Source organism: Bos taurus, chromosome 14 (genome assembly GCF_002263795.3).
Source record: "Bos taurus isolate L1 Dominette 01449 registration number 42190680 breed Hereford chromosome 14, ARS-UCD2.0, whole genome shotgun sequence".
Taxonomy (NCBI): Eukaryota; Metazoa; Chordata; class Mammalia; order Artiodactyla; family Bovidae; genus Bos; species Bos taurus.
The window spans coordinates 1039956-1066543 of record NC_037341.1 but is presented as its reverse complement, the minus strand read 5'-3'; the positions used below and the strand labels follow the sequence as shown (position 1 = coordinate 1066543).

Genomic DNA, 26588 nt, shown 5'->3' with positions numbered 1-26588 from the left:
GTGCGTCATGGCCGCTCCCGTCTGGCCTACCTTGTGGAGGTCCCAGGTGGGTTTTCCTGCGGGTACTCGCCGGTCGGTTAAGGTGCGGCCGCCGGGCTGACGCTCCCCAGGGCGCTGGCCCCGACCCTCATCAGGCCCGAGCCTGTTTCCGCTTCCTGCTGCGCGCTCCTTGGGCGGCCGCGTCCGTGTTTTGGGCAGCCTCCACTTCTGTAAATTCAACCTGGACCGCCCCGGTGGGAGCTGCTGTGCCCCGCTGCCTGCTTAGTAGCAAAAAATACCCTCGCTCAGGACAGCTTCGCAGGTGGGAGCCGCGTGCTCCTGCCTAGTCCATCGGCCGAGATGACTGGCGCTCTAACTCAGGAATCGCCTTGAGTTTTGCCCTCTCCGTTTCCACCCTCCATGTCTCCGCCCGGGCCCCCATTCATCCCTCCACTCGACCATCTCAGTGGCCAGTGGTCGTCTCCTTGTCTTCCCTTATCCCGTCCTGCCCTGCTGCCGTACGATTTGCTCACCGCAGGGAGAATCTTTCTGAAGTGTAGCCATCACAAAAGGCCCTGTCTTTCCTGTAAAACCATGGGATCTTTCTGAAGGTTAGGAAAAGATTCTTCAGTTTTTTTTCTTCTGTAAGCATTATAGTTTCATCTTTCACATTTTGGTCCAACATCGATCTTAAATTATTTTGGGGTGTGGTATCAATTACATTGATGCCCTTGTCATAAAACACACTTTACTGGGGGATTCCCTGGCAGTCAGGTGGTTAAGCTTCCACTGTTTCACTGCTGAAGATCCGGGTTCATTCCTTAATTCAGAGAACTAAGATCCCGCAAGCTGCCTGGCACTACCAAAAACAAGCGAACCAACCCACCTAATTGTATGGGTGAGTCTATTTCTGCACTCTCTGCTGTTGCATTGATCTATATATGTCTGTGCCAGTACTACACTGTCTTAATTACTGTAGTTAGTCTTAGAATCAAGGGGAGTGTAAGTCTTCCAACTTTGTTCTTCAAGGTGGGTTATTCGATGTCGTTTGCTTTTCCATGTAAATGTTATTACCATCCTGTTGATTGCTGCAAAACAAAACCAAACAAAAAAAAACCCCTGCTATGGTTTTACTTGGAGTGGTGTTGAATTTCTAGATCAGTTTAGGGAGAATTGATAATACCCATAAGCAGGGGACATTGCTCCGTTTGTTTCCATCTTAAAGTTTGTAGTTTTGGGAGTAGATGATTTGTTAAATATATTCCTACGTCGAATGTGTGTTTTTTTTTCCCCAAACCAACTAACTGAATTGTGACACACTCTTATCTGGAGATGATGTCAGATACCACAGGTTACGGGTTCAGTCCCAGAAGGCTGCCTCTCTCCCCACACTTGAGATGCCAAACTTAAGTCCAGGTTGCCAATTGTGCTTCTGACTGGCTCTGGATCTGGAGGTTACCACAGCAAAGGCTGTGGGTTTGATTAGTTTGCTAGAATGGTTCACAGAACTCAGAGAAACATTTAACTCACTGGATCATGGCTTATGATCAAAGGATAAGGATCAGAATAGCCCTATGGAAGACACATAGGGAAAGTATGGGGAAACAGCCCAGAGCTTCCATGGTCTCTCCAAACCCTCTACTCTCCTGAATCACCATGTGTTCATCAGCCTGGAATTTCTTGAACCCTTCCAGCGCTGGAGTCCCTCACTCCAGGGACTGGAGAAAAAACCAACCTTGTGTTCTTGGGATAAACTCCACTTGGACACGATACAGAGTTCTTTTAGTAAATGGCTGTACTGGGCTTCCTAATGTTTTGTTAAGGACTTCTGTGTCTGCTTATGAAAAAGTATTTTTGTATGTTTCTTGTGATGTCTTTATCAGGTCAAGGCTTTGCTGGCTTCATAACACAAGCTGGAAAGGGTTTGCTTTCCCTTGATCTACAGGCTTCTAAGACTGGTGTATTCTTCCTTGAGGGTTTGGTAGAGTTCATTAGTGAATCAGCTCAGTCTGGTATTTTTTCTGTGACAAGGTTTCTTCTTTTGTCGGTTCATAAAATTATGTTTATAAGGGAATTTGTCCATTTCATCTGAGTTGCTGAACTTTTTGGCACAGAGTTGGTCAGAGCAGAAGTAACACTACTCTTCACATCTGTAGAATCTGTAGTGTGACCTCATTCTTTCATCCCATGTGTGGGGAACTAGGCATCTTCCTCCTGCTGGCCTTTTTCTCAAGGTGTCTTGGAACTGTGCTTTCCTGCATCATCAGGAATAGCTCGATGAATATCTGAAGCAGGTCTCCCTGCTTCACCTGGGAAAGACACAAGGACTCACTGTGGCCAGAGACTTTGGGGTCCTGAGGAGGGTGATTCTGAACAGATCTGGGAGCAAAAGTTGGATCTGAGCAGACCAGGTCTGCATGGTTTTGGGGGAGCTTGTGGCTTATTCTCAAGACTTGGTGAAGGATAATGAAGCCCTGATGGAAGAATCTGATTTTGGGGGAAATACCCAAGAATATCCATGTGTGCAGTGCTGCGGGGGTGTGGGCTGTCTGTCCTGGTCCCATCTCCTGGGGAGGCATCAGGGTGGGGTCTGATCCCCAATCATCCAGTCAGGTATCTGGCTAAGCTGTTGGCTTTCAGCCATAAATGGATGGTCTTGGCCACCATTTGGTGGTAGCCTGTGGCTTGCTCTCTGGAATGTCTGAGTCTTTTGTATGGCAGAGGGGACATAGGACACCCAGTGGTTTCCTTAATGATGCTGGCACCCACCCCACTCCTAAATTCCCTTCCATTGTGGAGCAGGCATGAGTCACTGGGGAGGGAGAACTAAAATCCTGTTATCAGCAGGTTCTAAGTCACGAGGGTGTGATGGATATCTAAAGCATTCCAAGGGCTGGGAGGACAGTCAAGATATCTCCATGAATTATGAGTTTAAATGTGCATTAACACTTCTCAGGTGACCACTAAATGAGAAGAGTGTGACTGTGACACAAGCAGAGAAACAAATGAAATCAGAGTGAGGAGGGTTCAGCTGAAACACAAAGGGAGAAATACAGAAAGTATACAATTAACTGATAAAAAAGAATACTTCTGTTAACACTGCAAGTAAACCAATGTAAAACCAATATTTTTACATTGGTTTACTGAACTTAAAAGACTGAGACCGTCAGACTGTATTTTAAAATACAAGAGTGAGAGGGATGCGGGTCCAGTCCCTGGTTGGGAAGTTGAGGTCCCACATGCTGAGGGGCAGCTGAGCCCGTGCACACAACTAAGGCCGGATGCAGTCAGAAACAGATAAGTAAGTAAATATCAAAAATAATAAGATACAAGAACCACACATACTGATTCTAGGGACACATCTAAAATATAAAACTGACGCTGGTAGAGAGGGGGTGCAAGACAACTCCCCCCAAAAGCTGGAGCCCACATATTACTGTCAGGCTGTGGGCAGCAGTGAGCACTGCAGACTGATGACAGAGCCAACGCACAGAGAACAGCCTGTAGTTCTACACGCGTATGCAACTCATAATTGCCTCAACACATAAAATAACAAAGCAGAGCTACAAAGAAGTAGACAAGTGCCTACTCAGAGCCGTCTCTCAGGGAGCTGCTTCACGGAAACCAGCGGGCTAGAGGTCCTGAGGACCCGGGGTGTCCAGGCGGGAGAGTAGTGAAGTGTCAGTGCTGGGAAGAGAACTGTGGACTACGCTGCTGTCCGTTAGCTTCCTGGTTACCAAAACACTCTATTGATTTAACACCACAAATTAAAGCAAAGGCTTGAGCAAGGTCCACAAGTCCCATTTAATGCAAATGTGTCTAAGTCTCTGTTGTTGTTTAGTCACAAAGTTGTGCCTGACTCTTTGCTACCCTATGGACTGTAACCCGCCAGGCTCCTCTGTCCATGGGATTTCCCAGGCAAGAATACTGGAGTGGGTTGCATTTCCTTCTTCAGGGGATCTTCCAACCCAGGAATTGAACCTGTGTCTCCTTCATCTCTTGCATTGGCAAGCAGGTTCTTTACCACTGAGCCACCAGAGAAGCCCTGAGTCTCTGTTACTTGTTAACAATTTCCCCTCTATACTTTAAAAAAATTCTTTGCTATTCATTTTTGGCAAAAAAGGAGAGTCATTTTTGGCAAAAAAAAAAAAAAAGTTGTCCTATAGAGGATTTGAATGACTGCATCCCTACTTTGCCTTTTAACACATTCCTCTGGCCCCTGTATTTTGTATCCTGGTAGTTACAACTAGAATCTGGATTATATGAATGTTGTTTCTAACGCTGTATAGGTTGCTTGGTGTGGATGCTACTGTTTCATACCAGAATGCACTTCATATCTCACTCTTAGTAAAGTCAGGGTCACTCATGGATTCAGGGATCAGCTAGACTCACTTATCCTCATCAAATTCCACCCATAGACTTTAGCAACCATCCTGATTGAGTATTTTTTCTACACCTATATTAAGTGGAGTGCTGTATGTAATTTTCCTTCACCAACAATTTCTTTATCCTGACAGTCAGGTCATATGGGAAAGGCAGACTGGATGTGTGATTCTTTGTTTACCAAATTTTATTATTTATTCACTTGGCCCCTCCACACAGCTTGTGGGATCCTAGTCCCCAGTCCAGGGATTGAACCCAGGTTTCCTGCAGTGATAGCAGAGTCCTAACCACTGGACCATCAGGGAATTCGCAATTTAGCAATTTTTAGAATGCTAGATTATTGCATTTTAAGTTCATGTATTTTATGTATTTGATGTGTTTCGATTCAGTACCTCCTTTTTGATGCTGAAATTGTTGCGTTTTTGGCCAATCAGAACCCTTCACTTTGCTACTCCGACCTTCTGACAGGTCTCTCTCTGGGAGCAACTTTGTTGCCGTGGACTCAATTTGTTTTACTTCCTTTCCCAAATCTATAAAGAGCCCCTTTAAAATTGAAATCAGTTCTGAGAACTTGACTGTCCCGGATTTCAAACAAACTTTTCCCAGAGAATTTGTGTTTGCTGCTGCCAGGCACCTCTGAGGATTTTCAACCTGGAACCAGAATATTTAACTAAATTTCCAACGGCGACGTCGGGGTGCGGGGGTGGAGCCCAGATTGAAAGCTGCGGTCTGAACTCCTTTCTCCAAAGGGCCCAGGTCCGCTGGTAACGGTGACACGTCCACCTGTGGAGACCCGGGAGACCCTCGGGGTCTCCACGCCCAGGAGCCCTCTGGCTGCTCTCGCTGTGGCCACCTCGCCAGTCCGTTCTTCCAACCCCGTGAAACCTCGCTCTGCGCTTGGCATGAAAGGGGTGCGTGGGGCCTGGTCTCCCCCACACTTACCTCCCTGATACAGCCTTGAGGAACGCAAACCACACGTGATGGACACTGTACTAACTGGCCTCCACGCACTGGGTCTGACAGCGAAATAAAAATTAAAAATTATCCCCGGAATTCCCCAGTGATTAGGACTGGGCGCTGCCGGGGCCCAGGTTCAATATTCAATCCCTGGTCAGAAAACAGATTCCAAAAGCCACCCAGCAGGACAAGAAACAAAAAACTCAGTAGGTTAAACATAAAAACTCCTGTGACTCCCTTTGGCGCCGGAACAAAGCCCAGCCCTTTCGATGGCTCCTGAGGGCCTGGGACCCTCCACCAGCGCCTCCCCGTCCTGCCAGACTCCCTCCATGCTCTCATACTACCTGTCCACGCCCCCGATGTCCATGTCTGCCACCAGACTATCAGCCCTGTGGGCAAGACGGTGGCGTGGTCGTCTCCCTCTGCCCCTGCCAATGCAATCAGCTGTGGAGTCCCGGCAGACACACAAGGCAGAGAAGGACCAGCCTTGCAGGTTGGAAACTGGAAGCCATAATGAGTGGCCGCTGCACTGGCCGGAAACGCTGGACAGCGAAGCAGGCGGTGCCAGAGCAGAGAGTGGTGGAGGGAGTCACGCCTTTATTCATAATCCATTCACCAAACCCGCCTCCTGGACAGCCCCTTTCCCCGCCACCTTCTGGCCTCACTAGCCTTCCTTGAGGTAGGTTCAGGCTCTGCCGGAGGCGGCTTCATCTGCAGCATCACGGTCGCCGTCTCCTTCGACTGGGAGAGGATAAGAGCTCGACCTGGGGACGAGCTTCCCAGAGAGGATGGTGTTCTGTGAGGCGGCACGCAGTGAGGACCGCGAAGAGAATTGAGAGTCCGTTGTCAAGGACGCGACCCCGGAGCCCGGGCCGGATGGGGTCAGGGATGGGACTCGGGATCCTGGGCGCGACACGGACAAGGACTGGACCCTGGAGCCCACGTGGGATGGGACTCGTAAACTGGCCTTCGAAGGGGCCAGAGACAGGACCCTGGTGCCAACACGCGACGGGACCAGTGACGGGACCCTGGGAACTGAGACCTTTGAGGGCAGGGACGGGGTCCAAGAATCCGCGCGGCATAAGACCTGAGACGGGTTGTGGGAGGCTGGGACTGATGGGACCCGGAAGGTCGCGTTCGACGGGGTCTTGGAGGGAAAAGACTCGGGATCAGAAGCGGCCGGCGATGGTTCCCAAAGCGGCGGGCCCTCGGGGCCTCGGCGCAGCCAGCCGTGCACGCGCGCCAGGTCCCGCGTGTCCTCATGCTCGCGCCGCAGCTGCTCGCGCTGCTCCAGCAACTGGCGCCGCGTGTCCTGCAGCACCTGGGCCCGGCGGAGCAGCCGCAGCAGCTCCTGCCGCAGGCGACCATTGTCCACTCTGATGGCCTGGGTGTGCGCCAAGAGCGCGCGCGCCGCCTCCCGCTCTGCGCGCCGCGCCAGCGACTGCACGCGCTGGCGTGCCTCGCGCTCAAACGCTGCCTTGTCCTCCAGGAAGCGCCGCTTCACGCGGTGGAGCAGCTGCGTGTGCTCCACACGCATATGCAGCAGCTCGCGCTCCAGCGCCCGGATCCGGGCCAGCTGCTCCAGTTGCAGCTCCTGCGGCCGGTGCGCGGGTCAGCGCCTGTCCGTGGCGCGCACCCACCTCGCCCGGCACCCGCCCAGCCCGCCCGCAGGCGCGCGCGCACTGGCCTTGTAGGGCTGCAGCTCCTGCACCTGCTGCGCCATCTGCGCCGCGCGCGCCTCCATCTCCAGCAGCTGCGCGCGCACCCCGTCCTCACGCCCGCGGTAGATGGACGCCAGCTCTGCGCGCTGCCAGTGGATCTGCGACAGGCTCACGCGGTTCTGCTCTTCCAGCCTAACGATGGCGTTGGCGCAGCGCTGCGCGCGCGTGCTCGCGTAGCTCGCGTAGAGCCGGTTCTCCTCGCGCAGGCGTGGCGCCTCGCTGTCCAGGAAGTCGTTCTCCTGCAGCACTTGGTCGACACGCTGCTTACAAGCCTCCAGTTCCTCAGAGAGCAACTTGTGCTCGCGCTGCAGGTACTGAGCGCGCTCCGACAGCGGTGGCTCGGTGCCCTCTCCCGCCGCACCCCCCCGGCGCCCGGCGCCCGGCCCACGCTTCTTCTTGGGCGCCATGGGTCGGGGCCCCCAGCCCGCTCCTCTAAATCAGCCCTGCCCCACCCCAAGCCCGAATGTTCTGGCGAGGTTGGACGCGTATCAGCGTCACGAAGCTGCGGGAGGCAGAATCAGGAGTTTGGGGTCAATCAGGGGTCAGGGTATTGTTGCCAACCTTTACTAGTGGGCTCCTTCCGGACCTTGGCTGACAGTCGGGGTTCGTCCACCTTTAGTAGTGTTGTGCCTCAGCCGGAACGGTCTCCATGGAAACAGAACTTAGTCGCCCTCCCCAACTCCAGTCCTGTTGCTTGCGCAGCGCCCCCTCCCCCGCCACCTCCCCGCTTTCTCCATTCCCCCCAACTCCCTCACTCGAAGTCGGTGCGTGATGGCCCGTGTGCCTGCCCTGCAGAGATCGGAGTCCAGACAGGCAGGACTTCGGCTTTCCCCGGAGGACCACACTGGGCTTGCTTCTGAATCTAGCAGACCCAGCAGCAGCCGGAGTAGACTCCACTCTCCACGTCCAGACGACCCTTTTGCAGCCCCTGTGCCAGTGGCCGCCATATGAGGAGAGGTTTCGCCAATTTCTTGGCCTCCCCCACCACACCCTGCCGCACACGAAATCTCCGTATATCTTGTCAGTACAGAACGCTTCTTCACAACTTTTCATCACTCCGAGACCCAGTTTTCCTCGAAGCACTTCGTGATTCCTTCCTCCTCTCTGGAGCTCTCTAGGAGTTAGGACTGCTGGGAAGGCCAACCCCATACGGATGCCATCCCCTGGTCAGGAGAGCTTTTCTCTGGGATTTCCTCTCCTCAGCAGGCCCATGAGGCATCTGTTCAGCTCAACCCACTGACCTGCGCTTGGTCTTCTCAGCCGGCCAGAGTGGCTGGACAGGCCTCCCATCCTGTCTGATGCTTTTCACAAGTAACTTAAATCTCTACCCATTCTGCCCTGCCTTCACATCGTTGGGTTTCTGTCCTGGTATGTCCACATAGGCTGCCATAGGGACAGGTTCAAGAACTGATGACTCGTAATATTGTGAGGAGCACAGTTTAGGAAACCACATGTGTAGGAAGGCTTGCCTCCAACAAGCCTTAGGAGATTGACTTCAGAGCCCAGCACTTTGCTCCAATGGCTGGACTTGCTCTAGTTACACGTGCACCAAAGGTGGGGCAGAGCTTCTTAAAATTAGGAACACACTTGAAGCATTGTCCTCCTTATAAAAATGTATTTTACAAGTTAAAGTGACAAACTTTTAACAATGCAAAATTTCCATTATCTTCATGTTAAAAAAATTTAAAGAAATACTGACTCATAAACTCCTAAAACAGCATCTGAGTGTTGGCCTTAAATGATCTGGGCTTCTTACAGAAAACTGAGGAAAGCCTAAGTAGAACAGGGCAAGAATCAGCCATGACCCTGCAGTGGGGGCTTCACCAGGCCCATTTGGTACCCCTTCTCCTCCAAGCCTGGCATTCCTAACCAGGGTCTCTCTGCCTCCAGAGGCAGCCAACAACGCTCTACACCGCATCACCCTGGGGCCTGCCTGGGGCCACTGTCACCATTTGACTGATGGCAAAACAGATTCCTGATCATACGGACCAAACCTTGTCTAACTCAATGAAACTGTGAGCCATGCTGTGTACGGCCACGCAAGACAAACAGGTCATGGTGGAGAGTTCTGACAAAACATGGTCCACTGGAGAAGGGAATGGCAAACGACTTCAGTATTCTTGCCTTGAGAACCTCATGAACAGTAATGAAAAGGCAAAATGATAAAACACTGAAAGATGAACTCCCTAGGTTGGTAGGTATGCTACTGGAGAAGAGTGGAGAAATAACTCCAGAAAGAAGAGATGGAGCCAAAAAGAAAACAATGCCCAGTTGTGGATGGAAGTAAAGTCCAATGCTGTAAAGAGCAATATTACATAGGAACCTGGAATGTTAGGTCCATGAATCAAGGTAAATTGGAAGTGGTCAAACAGGAGATGGCAAGAGTGAAGATTGACATTTTAGGAATCAGTGAACTAAAATGGACTGGAATGGGTGAATTTAACTCAGATGACCATTATATCTACTACTGTGGACAGGAATCCCTTAGAAGAAATGAAGTAGCCCTCATAGTCAACAAAGGAGTCCAAAATGCAGTACTTGGGTGCAATCTCAAAAATGACAGAATGGTCTTTGTTTGTGTGCAAACCATTCAGTATCACAGCAATCCAAGTCTATGCCCCAACCAGTAATGCTGAAGAAGCTGAAGTTGAACAGTTCTATGAAGACCTACAAGCCCTTCTAGAACTAACACCCAAAAAAGATGTCCTTTTCATCATAGGGGACTGGAATGCAAAAGTAGGAACTAAAGAGATACCTGGAGTAACAGGCAAGTTTTGCCTTGGAGTACAGAATGAAGCAGGACAAAGGCTAACAGTTTTGCCAAAAGAACACACTGGTCATAGCAAACACCCTCTTCCAACAACAGAAGAGACAACTCTACAGATGGATATCACCAGATGGTCAATACTGAAATCAGATTGCTTGTATTCTTTGCAGCCAAAGAAGGAGAAGCTCTATACAGTCAGCAAAAACAAGAACGGGAGCTGACTGTGGCTCAGATCATGAACTCCTTATTGCTAAATTCAGACTTAAATTGAACAAAGTTGGGAAAACCACTAGACCATTCAGGTATGACCTAAATCAAATCCCTTACAATTATACAGTGGAAGTGACAAATAGATTCAAGGGATTAGATCTGATAGTGTCTGAAGAACTATGGATGGAGGTTCGTGACATTGTACAGGAGGCAGTGATCAAGACCATCCCCAAGAAAAAGAAATGCATAAAGGCAAAATGGTTGTCTGAGGAAGACTTATAAATAGCTGAGAAAAGAAGAGAAGTGAAAGGCAAAGGAGAAAAGGAAAGATATATCCATCTGAATGCAGACTTCCAAAGAATAGCATGGAGAGATAAGAAAGCCTTCCTCAGTGATCAATGCAAAGAAATAGAGGAAAACAATAGAATGGGAAAGACTAGAGATTTCTTCAAGAAAATTAGAGATATCAAGGGAACATTTCATGCAAAGATGGGAACAACAAAGGACAGAAATGGTATGGACCTAACAGAAGCAGAAGATATTAAGAAGAGGTGGCAAGAATACACAGAAGAACTGTACAAAAAAAGAGCTTCATGACCCAGATAATCACGATGATGTGATCACTGACCTAGAGCCAGACATCCTGGAATTCAAAGTCAAGTGGGCCTTAGGAAGCATTGCCCTGAACAAAGCTAGTGGAGGTGATGGAATGCCAGTTGAGCTATTTCAAATATGCAGAGATGATGCTGTGAAAGTGCTGCACTCAATATGCCAGCAAATTTGGAAAACTCAGCAGTGGCCACAGGACTGGAAAAGGTCAGTTTTCATTCCAATCCCAAAGAAAGGCAATGCCAAAGAATTTTCAAACTACCACACACTTGCAGTCATCTCACATGCTAGCAAAGTAATGCTCAGAATTCTCCAAGCCAGGCTTCAGCAGTACATGAAAAGAGACCTTCCACATGTTCAAGCTGGAATTTGAAAAGGCAGAGGAAACAGAGATCAAATTGCCAACATCTGTTGGATCATTGAAAAAGCAAAAGGGTTCCAGAAAAACATCTACTTCTGCTTTATTGACTAAGCCAAAGCCCTTGACTGTGTGGATCACAACAAACTGTGGAAAATTCTTCAAGAGATGGGAATACCAGACCACCTTACCTGCCTCCTGAGAAATCTGTATGCAGGTCAAGAAGCAGCAGTTAGAACTGGACATGGGACAACAGACTGGTTCCAAATAGGGGAAGGAGTATGTCAGGGCTGTATATTGTCACCCGGCTTATTTAACTTCTATGCAGAGTGCATCATGCAAAATTCCGGGCTGCATGAAGCACAAGCTGGAATCAAGATTGCTGGGAGAAATATCAATAACCTCAGATATGCAGATAACACCACCCTTATGGCAGAAAGCGAGGAAGAACTAAAGAACCTCTTGGTGAAGGTGAAAGAGGAGAGTGAAAAAGCTGGCTTAAAACTCAACATTCAGAAAACTAAGATCATGGCATCCAGCCCCATCACTTCATGGCAAATAAATGGGGAAACAGTTAAAACAGTGACAGGCTTTATCTTTGGGGCTCCAAAATCACTGCAGATGATGACTGCAGCCATGAAATTAAAAGACGCTTACTACTTGGAAGAAAAAGCTGTGACCAATCTAGACAGCATATTAAAAAGCAGAGACACCACTTGGCCGACAAAGGCCTGTAAAGTCAAGGGTATGGTTTTTCCAGTCATGTATGGATGTGAGTGTTGAATAAATAAAGAAAAAAAAAGTTGAATAAATAAAGAAAGCTGAATGCAAAGAATTGATGCATTTAAACTGTGGTGTTGGAGAAGACTCTCGAGAGTCCCTTGGACTGCAAGGAGATCCAATCAGTCCATCCTAAAGGAGATCAGTCCTGAATATTCATTGGAAGGACTGATGCTGAAGCTGAAACTCCAGTACCCTGGCCATCTGATGCGAAGAATTGACTCATTGGAAAAGACCCTGATGCTGGGAAAGATTGAAGGCAGGAGGAGAAGGGGATAACAGAGGATGGATGGTTGGATGGCGTCACCAACTCGATGGACATGAGTTTGAGTAAGCTCCGGGAGTTGGTAATGGACAAGGAAGCCTGGCGTGCTGCAGTCCATGGGGTCACCAAAAGTCGGACACGACTGAGCAAGTTAACTGAACTGAACTGAACCGAACCAGACTGCGAGGTGAGGACCTGCTCTGAAGACCGGGCTGGGCGGGTCCTCCGCGGTCTCAGATCCCTTGCCCTCCCAGGCCACGCCGCACCGTCCCCCCTCCCGGGCTCCTGCCCCGCACACATCTGCGCGGGAGTGTCTAGGCAGACCTTGGCCTTTTAATTTCTGTTTCGAAGTGAGGCACCCGATGAGCAGAGGTTTTTAAAGTCGTCTGGGCCTCGCAGGTTTCTCGGCGATTTGTCCTCGCGTTACAGCTCATAAACGCCTCTTTACCGAAGAGGCGTGGCGAGCGTTTCCTCTTGCTGGTTCTCTGGGTTCCTGGAGACGTCTTCTCCCAGGCGCTGCAATTCCCGATGACGCAATCCCGAGGGCCTCGAAGGCGGAGCCCCAGGGAAGTCCCCCCACCCGCCCCCATGGCCCTACTCCGGCCCCTGACCGGGTCCTGCGGCGATCACGGGCAAAGCCCGCCCAATTCGGGATCGGCTCCCTCCCTGCTCCGCCCCACCCGCCCGGTCCGCCCCCTCCCAGCCGGAAGCGTCCACCTCGGCGCTCGCAGCTGAGCCGGCCGCCCGGCCGACTCTGACCCGCGGCAATTAGGGTCAGAATTGTCTCCTTGGCTTCCTCGGGCTCGCTCCGCGCCGAAGGCCACGGGGCCTGTGGGTGTTCCCGGGAGCGGCCCCTCTCCCGGGGAAGAGGGGCATGCCGGGCCTGGAGGCGGGCTGAGACGCCCCTACTGCAGACCTCAGGGGCTTTCTCTAATTGTGCTGAGAAAGGGGTGACTAGTGTCCAGGTTCCCCCGCCGCCCACTGGAAACGGAACTCACCTCCAAGGGCCCAGATTCAAAGCCAAGTGTTACTCCTGATCCATCTCCCCACCCTTGGGGTCTTCCACCCTCCCTTCGTGATGGCATGCGGTCTCTGTCCTTCCAGGGGCCAAGACCCAGGCTGGGGAGTGTCTGGAGGGGTCACTCACCTCTTAACCGGGACCCTGAGCTGGAAAGACACTGGAAGGAAGGGGCACTGGCAGTCTGCTCAAGTTCTCCCAAGGCCACCCCCCTACCTCCTTCCCGGTGGGCTCGAGCGTGCCCTGGACCCTGAGCCGCAGCACAGTGTCCCATCAGGCTCTTTTGGCTGAGCCCCTGCCCCTACCTGGCCAGGCCACCAGAGGGCACACCTTCCCGCCCTGGCTTGCTGTTCCTTCTGCCTTGGAGCCCTCCCTCCTGGCTCTGGAGACTTGGGGTGAGCGCCCCTTCTCTGGAGTACCAACGGGCTTGGGCTGTGTGTCTGACCCGCGGGTAAGCACTTCCTGCTCCCATGTCACAGATGGAAAAACAGGCACAGAGTGAGGACTCCTGAAAGCACTGGGTCTGTGACTTGGGCCTTAGTGGGCTCTTCCCACTGTGTGCACTGCCTCTCTGGCAGAGGTCAGACAAAGGGGGCCTGGCAGGAGGGATGCCCCAGCCCCACCCTGGTACCTTGTCCCTTGATCAGAAGCACAGCACTGATGGCGATCACCACGGTGAAGGGGAGGATGGGCAGGACCATGAGAGAGGTCCAGGAGAGCCTGTCTATCCAGTGCGTCCTCTGGCTGAGGTCAAGCCCTGGAGACCCCAGACCTGGCTGTTCTCTCATCCTGGGCAGGCCCCCAAGTCTGTCATCTTCCCTAGATCCCCGTTTGGGGCTGCCTGCCGCCCTGCCCTGCCCCACCCTCAACCTGAGCTGGCCCTGGGCTGGCCACCTCCCTCAAGCGGCCTTCCCCCACAGCCAAGTACCTTGGAACCGGTGCCAGACCCACACCAGGCTCATGGTCAGCCTCAGCTGGAAAGACAAGATCCAGGCCACGATGTGAGTCAGCTCCCACAGCCGCGGCCGCCCATGAAGGAAGTGCCCTCCCCAGACATACAGGCCGTGAGGGACACACAGCTGTGAGGGACAATGCTGCACGTCACCCAATTCCCAGGAGCCACACGGGCGGGAGCCGGCAGGAGCCCTGGCTGCGCACATGTGCATACGGAGCGTGCGAGGGTGGGTCAGGGCCCTGTGGCAATGCTGCTGTGGTGACCCAGGGCCCTGGCCTGCTCAGGGTCAGTGGGTCACAGCTTTGGGAAGAGGCCTCGTTGGAGCCCAGGGCCTGTGGCTTGGTCCTTGGTCCCCCCTGAGTGGCCAGGCCAGGGAGCTCGGGGTATGATCCAGGTTGGTCTGTGCGCCCCGCCAGGGGTGCTCACCTACCTCTGTTTGTGAGGAAGGGAATGACAAACAGAAGGATGCCCAGAGTCCAGAGCCCCGCGCAGGCTCCCATGGCAATGCCAGCACCCACCTCCACAGGCTGGTTCAGAGACACCCCTGAGAGACAGTCAGGAGAGGCGTCCCCTGTTTGAGTCTGGACACATGATCTAGAGACAAGGGCATCTACAACCCAAAGGCGCCCTCCTAGGAGAGGCGCAGGCAGCTGCCTGGGGTGACCTGGGGTACCTGGGTCCATAGCCCTCGCTGGGAGCGGGAGAGGAGAGCCCAGTTTGGAGCCCCAGGTGCTGGGGAGCACAGCAGGTCCTCTTGCTGCAGGCTCAGGGCTGCTCTGGGGACAGGATGGGCAGTGGGCTCCACCGTAATGTAGATGGGGACGCAGCTGATATCTACTCAGACTTGGACACTGAGGGGCAGGAAGGGTGGGGCCCCGAACCTGGACTGTGACTCACAGGGAAGGGTGGGGCCCACGTGGACTGTGACACTGTGCCGCCGGGAAGGGCTCCCGTGAGTCTGGTCTCCAGGGTGTTAGGGAGGCTGGTGACCATGAAGCAGGAACTTCAGGCCAAATCATCTCAACCTGGGGGTTTGACCTGCCATGTGCTCACTCCCCCCAAGTGTGGGTTTCCTGGATGAGGCCCTCCAAACTGCATGTGATTTCCCCATGGGTCAGTTAAAAGTTCAATGCACGGTCCACTTTTTCTTGAATGCATAATAAATACCCTAAATCAATAATGCACTCAGAACAAACCTGAAGCTACAATTGCATGCAATAAAACTGTCAACTGACACTTGATGAGAAAATAAAAACTTGTTGACAAAATTTATATCTGCAAGGATATTTAAACAAGGGGAAAATGGAGTGGGTGGAAATAACTGCCCCAAGAGAAAACACGTAATAGCAGATTTAAAAAGAGCAAGTGGATGAGTCAAATGACCACTGAAAAACTGATTTAATAATTAAGTGAATGTAATGAAGTTCATGCTGCAGAATTCTTTTTTGCTGAAATTCACTGATTTGGGGCTGCTTCTGCTTAATGGCCGTGTTCTTGCTGGGAGAATGGCAGGGCTGAGACTGCCTTTGGTGCGGGTTCCGAGGAGGAGGCAGGGAGAAGAGGGGCTGGGCTGCCGGCCATGGGCCAGCGGTGCCCACTGCCCTCCGCAGCTGTGTGGGGCTGCTCCACGCCCCACCCCTGGTCCTGCCTTGTTGGTGAGTTCACTAGGCTCCTGCATCCACTTGCTGCTCCTGCATCCACTTGCTGCTCCTGCTGCCCACCGCTGGGGAGCGCCTGGCTGTGCCTCCTGCCCGGCTCACAGCCCCGCTCCCCACCTCAGACCCTCCGCAGTGAATCCAGCTCTCATCCCTTTCAGCCTATCCAAGTGGTTGTCTCTCTTCTCTGTCCTTGTAGGCATAGAGCTTTTCGCTTTGTTTACTACTGGTTATATCTGGGGAATATTCCCACTCATTCAGTGAATTTTTAATTTCATCTAAGTTATCAAGTATCTTGGTGGGAGGTTGTTGACAATAAACCCTTATTTTCTGGTCAATGCTTGAAGGGTTTGGTAGGAGTATAGTCTTTCATTCCTGATACTAGTAATTCCTCTTTTTACTTCTTGAATTGCATCTTTATTTTCTATGGTCTGTATCAGTTTTCTTGATTATAAGATGTCAATAATATGAAACCATTTTAAATATAATAGAACATTTAATTGCATACATTTCCCATCAGTGCCCAAGTCATTTAATGATTTATGTCATCCATTTCCTTTGGCAGGGGGCTTTTCCACTAAAGGCCCCTGTGGTTTCCTGAGACCATGTTTCTCACCAGATTCAGTTCATTTCCAGCCTGAAGAGTTACCATGTCTGTGTGGCAGCCCTGTACTTACTCTTCTAATTTTTTAGCACTGAGTTCTGCTTTAACCATAGCCAGCTTCTCATTCAAAAACTATTGTATATGCTTTCTGTGTGTTATTCAATCAGTAGTGTCTGACTCTGTGACCCAAGAGACTGTAGCCTGCCAGGCTCTTCTCCTCTGCCCATGGGATTCTCCAGGCAAGGATACTGGAGTGGGTTGCCATTTTCTTCTCCAGGGGATCTTCCTGACCCAGGAATCGAACCTGAGTCTCCTGCACTGCAGGCAGATTCTTTACCATTTGAGCCTCCAGGGAAACCCATGCTTTCTATATGCTGGACTTTTAGGGATTGGTTCAAGAACTCTAGATTGGCTTTTTTCCCCTTTGAGTACATTAATGACGTCATTCCTTTTTCTTCTGGCTTGAATTTTTTTTCTGATAAAAACTCTGAAGTCATGCTTATTTTTTTGTTCCTCTGCACGTAAATTTCTTTGGTTATTTTAAAAATTGTTTCTTTATCACTGCTTTTCAGCAATTTAGTTATGACTTCTTTGTGTTTTTCCTAGTTGGGTTTCATTTAATTTCCTGAATCTGTGAATATATCATTTTTTATTTAAATTTGCAAAAATTTCAGCCATTACTTTCTCAAACATACGTATTGCACGCCCCTTTTGGTTGACACTATCCCACAAGTCATTACTCTTTTTTTTCCCCTCTGTGCTTTCAGTTTGGGTAGCTGTGTCTTTGAATTCACTGATCATTTTTTTTCCTACTTATTCATATTTTCTATATATCCAGGAGCATGAATAGCTTTTTAAAAGTGCATACATACTCAGTCATGTCCAACTCTTTTCTGACCCCATGGACTGTAGCCTGACAGACTCTTCTGTCCATGGAATTCTCCAAGCAAGAATACTGGAGTGGGTTGCCATTCCTTTTTCCAGGGGATCTTCCCAACCCAGGGATCGAACCCAGATCTCCTGCATTACAGGCAGGTTCTTTACCAACTGAGCCATCAGGGAAGCCCTTCTGTGTTTATCGAGTTACATATTCTGAGTATTTCCTTCAAGTGAAAATCATTAAATATGTGACCTTTTGTATCTGACTTATTTCACTTAGCACTGTTTCCACATTGTAGCATATACCATTACTTAAATCCTTTTTATGGATGAATTATATTCCATTGTCTGTATAGATATACTTTTCTTTATCCATTCATCAGTTGATGGATATTTGGGTTGTTTCTACCTTTTGGTTTTTGTGACTAGGCTGTTGCAAAAACTCATGTACAAGTATTTGTTTGAATATCTGTCTTCATTTATCTTGGATATACACTCAGAGGTTTCTCAGGGGGTGCAATGGTGAAGAATCTGCCTGCCAATGCAGGAGATGCAAGAGATGTTGGTTCAATCCCTGGGTCAGGAAGAGCCCCTGCAGTAGGAAATGGCAACCCACTCTGGTGTTCTTGCCTGGAAAATTCCACGGATAGAGGAGCCTGGCAAGCTAAGAATTGGACACGACTGAGCAACTGAGCATGCACACACATGCTTATACCCAGAAGTGGAACTGCTGGATCATATGGGAATTCTATCTTTAACTTATTGAGGAATTGCCAAACAGTTTTCCACAGTAACCTCACTGTTTTACATCCCACCAGCACCTTATGAGAGTTCTGAGTTTTCTCCATCCTTGCCAAGACTTCTTTTGTTTCATTTTGCAGTCATCCTAGTGGGCAAGCGTGACCCCACGTGTCATGACTGCGTTTCCCTGATAGTTAATGACGTCAAGTGTCTTTTCCTATGCTGCTGGCCATTGGTACATTTTCTTTGAAGATGGGTCTATTCAAGTCTTTGTCCATAGTTTTCTGGTTTGGTTTGGTTTAAATTTTATTTACCTGTCTTTGACTGTGCTGGGTCTTCATTGCTGCATGAGGGCTTTCTCCAGTTGCAGACAGCGGGGGCTACTCTCTAGCTGCAGTGTACTGGCTTCTCACTGCAGTGGCTTCTTCTGCTGTGGAGCACTTCAGCAGTTGCGGTTCCTGGGCTCCCTGAGCTCAGGCTCACTAGTTGTAGCACTCAGACTTGGTTGCTCCAAGGCATGTGGGATCTTCCCAGACCACGGATCAAACCCATGTCTCCTGCATTTGCAGGGAGATTCTTTACCACCAAGCCACCAGGGAAGCCCTTGTCCATAATTTTAATTGGGTAAGTCTAATAACTATTTATTGGGTGCTGGATATTGTGAATTTTATGCTACTGAGTATTGTTTTGTTCCTGTTTCCCTTTAAAGAGTATTGACATCCTTGGCAGCCTGTTAAACTAAACAGCCTGTGTCATCTTGTTCCCTTTGAGGCTTGCTCTCCACAGTCATGATGGGTGCGGAACAGCCTTTAGTCGAGAGCTAGTTCAGTCGCTTCACTGAGGCCATGACCCGCCTGGGGTTTCTCCTGAATGTTCTGATGTCCACCCTGGCTGCTCAGCATTAAAGGTGTCCTCTGCCTATATGAAATCTGGACTGTTCAGCTTACCCCCCCACCCCCCACCCCTCTTGTTCTGTGCTTGGACTCTTGGAAATTTCTCCATCTTTGCCCTGTGTGGTGCTCAGCAAGAGAACTAAGAGGCCCTCATCTGGTGTGTTTTGCTGAGAGCACAGTCCTGCGGTGCTGGTTGTCCTAACTCTTCATCAGTGAAGAGCATGGACAGTCCAGTCACTCCCTCATGACCAGAATAAAAGTCTCTCATCTCTTGTTTGTTTCTTTTTCTCATGTTTATCCCCTCCCCCCTCCAACTTTATACTGAGATACAGCTGAAGTATAATAAACTGCGCATATTTGAAGTGTACAGTTTCAACTGTCTTAACATACATGTTAAATGTCTGAAACCATCACCAGGCTTGAACATTTCTATCACCTCCTAAAGTTTTCTTGTACCACTTGCAAGGCATCTCTCCCTCCACTCTACCACAAGGCTATCTGTAGGTGGCACTCTCTAGAATTTCTGTAGGTGATCTGTAGTTGGCATTCTCTAGAATTTCGTACAGATGGCACCAGATCTGTAGGTGATCTGTAGTTGGCATTCTCTAGAATTTCGTACAGATGGCACCAGAAGATCTGGCTTCTTTAATCAGCATCATGATTTTGAGCTTCAGCCATGTCGTGTGTATCAACAGCTGTCCTTTTCTGTTTTTCTGCGTAATATTCCACTGTGTGGTTATACCACTTTTTGTTTATTCCTGTTTCAAATGCTGGAAGCAACATTCGAGTTGTTTACAGTTTGGGGCTATGTACAAATAAAGCTATGTACGTGGGTGTGGAACTCGACGCATGTTTTTATTTCTCTTGGGTGATTACCACCGGAAGATGCCCGAGTCACGCTAAATCTAAGTTAAACGTTTTAAGAAACGACCAAATATTTTCCCAAAGTGGCTGTAGCGTTTTACACGTTGGGGATGCCACGGCCCCCGCCCCCAAATACCTCCGGAGAGGAGGGCTTCGAGTCACACGTTACCCTTTGGTACCGCCTTAGCAAGCCCGGAAGAAGGCAGAGAGGTGCCCGGCCGTGGGCACCGCACGTACAGAGGCCCGGGGTGGGCAGAAGGCTCCTTGGGCGCAGGTGCGGCGAGGGGGCGCAGAGTGCAACCTTCTCGGGCTCGGCCGGGCGGGCCCCGAGGCGGGGCTGCGGGGAGGGGCTCCTCGGCGGCCCCGGATGGGGCGGGGTTTGGACGGCAGACGGCGCTCCGCCGGTTCCCAAGGCAACCGGGTTCAACAGTTGGAGCCCCGAGGTTGTCTGGAGGCTTCCTGCTTCCCGCTTGCCGACATGTGCACCGCCGAGGTGGACCGTCACGTCGCCCAGCGATACCTGCTCAAGCGGCGGCTCGGGAAGGGGGTGAGCTCGAGAGGCGCCCGGGCGTCCGCGGGACCTGCAGGACGTGGGTAGGGCCGTCCACGCTGCAGGGACTCCTGCGCTGGGGTCCTGCGTCCTCCATGAGCTGCAGGTGTACCCCGTTTCCGACAACAGGGCGCCCTACTCACAGGGAACTTGTCCCCTGGCTCTGAGAAGCAGCTGAGAGCTGGGCCCCCCAAGGTCTCAGGTCTGATCCTAGAGCCCCCCGGCCCCCGCTGTCCCCACCACCGCCTCAGGCTCCCGGCTGCCTCTCCCGGTGCCCATAGTGCGACACAGGCGCCGAGGGCAGGCAGACGCCTGCCCAAGAAGGGCCTGAGCCAGTGAGCGGGGTGGGCATGGAGTGCTGGCCAGAGCCCCGTGAGAGCCCGAGTGCATTTGTGACTGTGGGCGTGGGAGAGCAGATCGGACTGTGTGAGAGTAAATGTGTCTGTGTGAGAGTACATGTGTCACGGTGGATCACAGGGTGTGTGCAAGTGTGAGACACGGAGCAGAGAGAGTTGCAGACAGTGCGAGCAGTCATGCAGAAGCCCTGGGGCAAGGACATGCTGAGCTGGTGGGAGGAAGCAGAGCTGATGTAACTGGACAGGAGACTAGGGGGACGGTCTGGGAACATGGGGATTTGGGGAACTGCAAGGACTTCAGCTCCTGCTGTGAGTGACATGGGGAGAGGAGCAGCCTTTGGTACCACTTTACAAGGCCAGGCTGCCCGCTCGGCTGAGGATGCTCTGTGGGAGTGGGTGGGGGAGAGAATTTAAGAGGTCAGGGCAGTGATAGGGCTGGAGGTGGGAGAGGCTCGGACCAGGATGGAGGGGCAGAGGGGAGAGGAAGTCTTCAGATTCTGATGAATTCTTAAGTTGGAGCCAACAGGATCTGCGGACAGGCTGGCTGGGGTTACACGAGAGTGGGATCAGGATGCCTGCAAAGGTGAAAGTCTGTCAGAGAAGGGACCCACCCAGAAACTCCCTCCCGTTCCACAGTCAGGACCTGCTACCCCACATCCCCCTGGGGCCTCCCCAGAGGCCCCCTCTCTTGCCTCTAACCCCCATTGCTTCCCATCAGCCTCCTCTGAAGGCCTGCAACTTTGGGGGCTTCCCCTCTCTGGAAGCAGAGTGGGAAGGAGGAGGCTCGTGTCTGCAGGAGGCACCCTGGCGGGGCTCTGTGCCCTGCAGGCTGACCACCGTCCTCCTCAGGCCTATGGCATCGTGTGGAAGGCGGTGGATCGGAGGACTGGCGAGGTCGTGGCCATCAAGAAAATCTTTGATGCCTTCAAGGATAAGACAGATGCCCAGGTAAGTGAGTAGGGAAGCGAGCAGTGTGGGAAAGGATGAGGCAGGGCTGGGGGGTGGCCCCCCGCGGCCTTGTGTCGGAAAGGTACAACTGGGAACCCAATCACAGCAGGTTTCTGCAATTTTCAGAGCACCGCCCCCTGCAAACCCAGGGTCCAGCAGGCGTGCGGGCACTGAGCGTCTGTCCTTTCGCATCCTCTCCGGACAGGGCCTTCCTTCTTCCTCCATACCCACACTCATGTTTCTGTCTCCTTCCAGAGGACGTTCCGGGAAATCACGCTTCTCCAGGTGAGTGGCCAGGCCATCTACCTGCTGCTCCAGGTGCTGTTTCTCCAAAGAAGGGGAAGCCTGGCCCCTGGCCCCCAGGGCACAGCCCCCTGCTCTTTCCCCAGGAATTTGGGGACCATCCCAACATCGTCCGCCTCCTGGATGTGATCCCGGCAGAGAACGACAGGGACATTTACCTGGTGTTTGAGTCTATGGGTGAGTGAAGCCTCCCGCAGACCCCAGTCCCCCTTTGTCCAGGCCCAGGACCGCCCCCGCCTGCCCACACCCCAGTGTTTCCCGCAGTGGCCAGTGCGCTCAGCGTGAGCAGAGTCCCTTGGAGCTGGAGAGTGTCAGCCCCCAAGGCCTGGTGGCGAATACCTTGACCCCCGCCTCTGTGAGGTTTTGCAGCTATGTGTCCTTTTTTCCTGCTCATTTGATAAAACAAAGGGAGCATGAAATAAAGTATAAAAACAATTCCACAAACTTTGTTTGCTGTGCTGACAAAGACGGTGGGCAGGCTTGAGAGGCGGGCAGGGGCTCCCGGGCAGTGCTTGTGCCCAGCATGTGCCGGCGAGGCCTGGGTCTGTGGGGGCTTAGGAGTCCCCGTGGGGGTGCAGAGTGGGCTCGCCTGGCCCACCCTCCCCAGGCCCGCCAGACTGACCCGCAGGCCTCCCCAGATACCGACCTGAATGCTGTCATCTGCAAGGGCACGCTGCTAAAGGACACCCACAAACGCTACATCTTCTACCAGCTGCTGCGGGCCACCAAGTTCATTCACTCAGGGCGGGTCATCCACCGGGACCAGAAGGTACTACCCACACCTGTCTGCTGAGCTCCACTGCCCAGCCAGTGCTCCAGCAGTGCACCAGGTCCTCGAGCCCCAGCCCGGTCAGCCCACAGCCTGCCTCTACACCCCCAGCCATCCAATGTTCTCCTGGATGCCAGCTGTTTGGTGAAGCTCTGTGACTTTGGCCTGGCTCGCCCCCTCAGTGGCCTCCCTGAGGTCCCCGAGGGGCATGCCCTGACGGAGTATGTGGCCACGAGATGGTACCGGGCTCCAGAGGTGTTGCTGTCTTCCAGCTGGTAACAGCAAGCAACCTGCCCTCATCCCGCCCCACCTCCCCCTGCAAGGTCAGGGCCCCCGCGCCCCCCTGCCCAGCCAGGGCCCTTGGCCTTCTTGTCCCTCGAGTCCCAGAACCCACTCGTAGTCCCTCCTCCCACCTGCGCCTCGGCCTCTGGAGTGCCCCCTCCAGCTCCACACCCACCCACCCCCACACCAGGTACACCCCTGGGGTGGACATGTGGAGTCTGGGCTGCATTCTGGGGGAGATGCTGCGGGGGCGGCCCTTGTTCCCTGGCACGTCCACCCTCCACCAGCTGGAGCTCATCCTGGAGGCCATCCCGCCACCATCCAAGGAGGGTGAGTGTGTGGGCAGGCAGCTGCTGGCACACAGCTGTGGGGGGATGGATCAGGACTGCATGGGAGGACAGCGGGGAGGGGATGGGGCTGGGAAAGGCAGGGAGGTGGGATGAGCAGGGTCCAGAGGCCTTGGCAAGCCTGGAGGGGGCAAGCTGTGCAGGGTGGGCCCAGGGGAGGGCTGCTGGGGGTTTCTGCCAGGGACACGGGGCCCACGAGGGTCAGGCAGTGCCCATCAAGGGTCCAGCGGGGGCAGGGAACAGCACGAGCTCTGTGGAGGGGCGACAGGCAGCTCCACACTGTGCTGCCAGGGGCCGGACACGGTGCTAGCGAAGCGATGGGTGGAGGCGGCTTGAGGGGCAGCCCGCAGTGGTCCCTCCTCCCTGGGGGGCGGCGGTGTGAGGGCAGCGTGGGGAGCCCTGTTCTCTCCCCAGTCTGCTCTGGTGGAGGGGGCAAGGCGCTCCCCATGGAGGTGGGGGGTACATGCGTGCACGCGAGAGCACGCGGCATGTGGAGGAGGCAGGCGTGTGAGGACAGGTGCACGTGTGGGCACACTAGGGGTGGTGCGCGACCTGGTTTCGGGGTTTGAGCCAGAGGCCAAGGCCCTGCAGAGGAGGTTGCTGCACAGGCTGGAAGCAGTGGCCACCCACCTTCCTGACTCCTGAGTACACTGCCTTCTGCCCTTGCTTCCAGACCTCCTGGCGCTCGGCTCTGGCTGCAACATCTCAGTTCTGCAGCACCTGGGGTCCCGGTGAGTGCGGGGGCTTCAGGGGGCCCCAGCGTGCTCCCTGCAGCCTTCAGGGCCAGCGAGTGTCAGCTCCGTGGGCCCTGCCCTCCTGACCACAGTCCTGAACTGGGTAACTGTTGGTCAGCCTGAAATGAGGAGACCCCATGGTGGGCCCCACTGGCTCTGGGAGAGCGGCAGGAGCCGCCCCAGGCCTCAGAGATCAGGGGCCTGACGACCTTCCTCGGCGCCCGAGGGTGATGCAGGGGGCAGGAAACTGGGGGGCGGGTGGAAGTTGAAACCCTAGCAAGGAGCATAGATGTGGACGGGGGGCCAGACCCTGGAAACCCTGACGAGCTGGCCTCCCGCAGGCCCAGGCAGACGCTAGATGCCCTCCTGCCCCCCGACACCCCTCCAGATGCCCTGGACCTCCTCTCGAGACTCCTGGTGTTTGCCCCGCACAAGCGGCTCAGCGCAGCCCAGGCCCTGCAGCACCCCTACGTGCAGAGGTAGCGGCTGGGGGTGGCGGTGGGCTGCAAAGCTCCGAGCAGCTCTCCCGAGGCAGCCCGGCCCCACCACCCCAGCACCCGCCTGGCTGGCTCCCCGCAGGTTCCACTGCCCGGCCCGTGAGTGGACACTGGGGGGGGACGTGCGGCTCCCGGTGCAGGAAGGAGCCCAGCTCTCAGCCGCCGAGTATCGCCGCCGCCTCCATCAGGTGCTCCGAGACGCCACCCGCGTCATTCGGGCCCCGAGGCCTCCTCTGCGCAGCGACCCCGCCCCCACTCCCACCGCCCTCTGAGCGCCCTTCCGCTCTCGCAGATGATCTTGGAGCGCAGGGGCCACGGCCGCCTCTCGAAGGAGACGGGCCTGGGGGGCGGCCCCCCGACCCCCGAGCCGGAGGCCCAGCTGCCCTCGGGCTCGCCCGCGTTGAACTCCGGACGCCGGCCTCGGAATAACCCCGGCCTCGGCCCCGTGCACGGTGCGTGGTCTGGTGGCCGATGTGTGGGGCCACCAACCGCCAGCAGCGCCGGACTCCTGACCCCGGGGGTTTGGTCTCCCGACCCCACAGACGCCCTCGGCGGAGCCCAGGACCCTCCCAGGCAGAACTCAGCCCCCCTGCACCAGCCTCCGCCCCCAGGAGGTCCTGGGAGAGGGGCGGGGCCCGGCGGGGCGACGTCATCCTCGTGGGTAGGTCGTGGTGGGGGCGCGGCAGGGCAGTACCGCTCCCGCTGCTTCTTTACGAGGGCGCTGGTGACGCTGCCACTCGCTCCTCCCCAGGTGAAGCCCGGCGTGAGGGAGGCGGCGCCCTCCTTGACCTCGCAGGCCGCCGCCCAGGTGGCCGTCCGGGCACTGATCAGGAGTGACCGGAACCCGGGCCGCGGTGAGAACGCGCCCGGCGCGCCACGGGTGAGCCCACGCGCCCCGCTCCCCGCTCCCCGGCCCCCTTCCTTCCCTTCCGCTGGGCGCTCCCTCCACGGTCCTCGATGCTGGTCTGTGTGCAGGTTCCTCCTCGATCTCCCGGGGCGGCCCGGCCCGGTCGGAGGATGTTCGGGGCCTCGGCCACACAGGGGGCCCAGGGAGCCGCGCGGGCCACGCTGGGGGGCTACTCCCAAGCCTACGGGACCGTCTGCCTCTCGGCGCTGGGCTGCCTGCCCCTCCTCCCGGGACCTCGCGCCTGAGCCGCCCTGCGGGTCTTCAAGCGGACCTCCCCGGCGCCCAGCCCCGCGCCTCTCCCCCAGTCCTTAGGTTGCCCCTCCTCCGGCAAGTTCCGGGGCCCAAGCCCCTGGTGCTCTCCACCTAGCGTTTCCCCAGAGGACCCTCTCCTGGCCACATTTGAGTCCCAGAGCTTGTCTGGGCCTCTCTGGGGGACTCGCTGAGGTTCACACCCCAACCTCCATCACTTCCTCCAATAAAGTTCTATCTGTCCCCCACCCGCCTGCCTATCTGTCATCCTCAGCCAGGGTCTGCCAGCGAGGCTGCACCAAACCTCTTCCCTTCTGGAGGACAGAGCCCTTGAGACGCCTCCAGGGTGCCATATGCTGTCATCTGGGCTCCTGTCTGCTCATGTCCAGCGCTTTCTCTCTAGCTTAAGGCTGCCTGGGGGTTGCCTTGGGGTCACCTCTGTCTACAGCATCCAGGGCTTGCCTGGTGCCTGAGCACCTCAGGTCCCAGCTGGGGGTGCTGCAGGAATGAGGCGGTCCCCACGGTGGTCCTGCTGGCGAGGGTCCTGTTCAGTGCATCTGTTGCTGGGCTGCAAGCCACTGTGTGACCACACTTGTGGCCCTGAGCCACAGCAGGAAAGGGGAGAACGTGGGACAGTGCCCCTGACTGCAGTCAGTCACGCCCCACCAACACGGTGACAAGGTGCTCAGTTTGTCTCCAGACCTCGGCTGGGGAAGGAGAGAGCAGCTGTGAACGTCTTGTGGGGCTCAAGGCTTCCTCCTCTGGTATTATGAGGCAAAGCGCCCAGTGTGAGCCCAGACTGGGGGTGTGGGACTGAGGAGTGGCAGGGTCCCAGCTGGCGCTGAGGTACCTCCTGGTTCCATGCACACCTCACACTGCACCCACCCTGGGCAGTGGTCAGGACACAGGGAGTCCACTTTCCTGTGTCTGGTTGGAGATGTTCCTGGCCCAAGGGCTTTTCAGCCAGGAGCAGGCAGCTCCGCCCTACTGTGGGAGACATCAGTTGCT

General features: G+C 54.1%; 2 protein-coding genes across 7 annotated transcripts; one reads left to right on the top strand and one right to left on the bottom strand.

The window, feature by feature from the left end:
• Positions 1-25828, top strand: MAPK15 (mitogen-activated protein kinase 15). 6 transcript variants are annotated; one of them, NM_001046110.1, is made up of 14 exons: positions 20087-20185; positions 21394-21492; positions 21748-21777; positions 21882-21972; positions 22434-22564; positions 22676-22839; positions 23037-23176; positions 23867-23924; positions 24269-24406; positions 24507-24612; positions 24717-24876; positions 24967-25085; positions 25176-25304; positions 25400-25828. In NM_001046110.1, exons 1-14 carry the CDS (start codon positions 20117-20119, stop codon positions 25574-25576), a joined length of 1611 nt encoding a protein of 536 aa, NP_001039575.1. In that variant the 5' UTR covers positions 20087-20116; the 3' UTR covers positions 25577-25828. The 6 variants fall into 6 exon arrangements, with proteins under 6 accessions (XP_059749176.1, XP_010810135.2, XP_059749177.1 ...); XM_059893193.1 differs by lacking the exon at positions 20087-20185 and adding an exon at positions 1-46 and having other exon boundaries at positions 24717-25085; XM_010811833.4 differs by having other exon boundaries at positions 15936-20185; positions 24717-25085.
• Positions 5902-7675, bottom strand: CCDC166 (coiled-coil domain containing 166). Its single transcript, NM_001162915.1, is given in 2 exon segments — positions 5902-6913; positions 7007-7675. Coding segments are annotated over 2 exon segments (1350 nt in total). The 5' UTR covers positions 7448-7675; the 3' UTR covers positions 5902-6004.
• Positions 25829-26588: the final 760 nt, after the last annotated feature.

Coding starts and splice junctions, on each gene's coding strand:
- MAPK15 (XM_010811833.4), top strand. CDS start 20,006: ATGGGGCGGGGTTTGGACGGCAGACGGCGCTCCGCCGGTTCCCAAGGC. Junction 23,925..24,268: donor CTGCAGCACCTGGGGTCCCG/GTGAGTGCGGGG, acceptor GGCCTCCCGCAG/GCCCAGGCAGACGCTAGATG. Junction 25,086..25,175: donor GGGCGACGTCATCCTCGTGG/GTAGGTCGTGGT, acceptor GCTCCTCCCCAG/GTGAAGCCCGGCGTGAGGGA.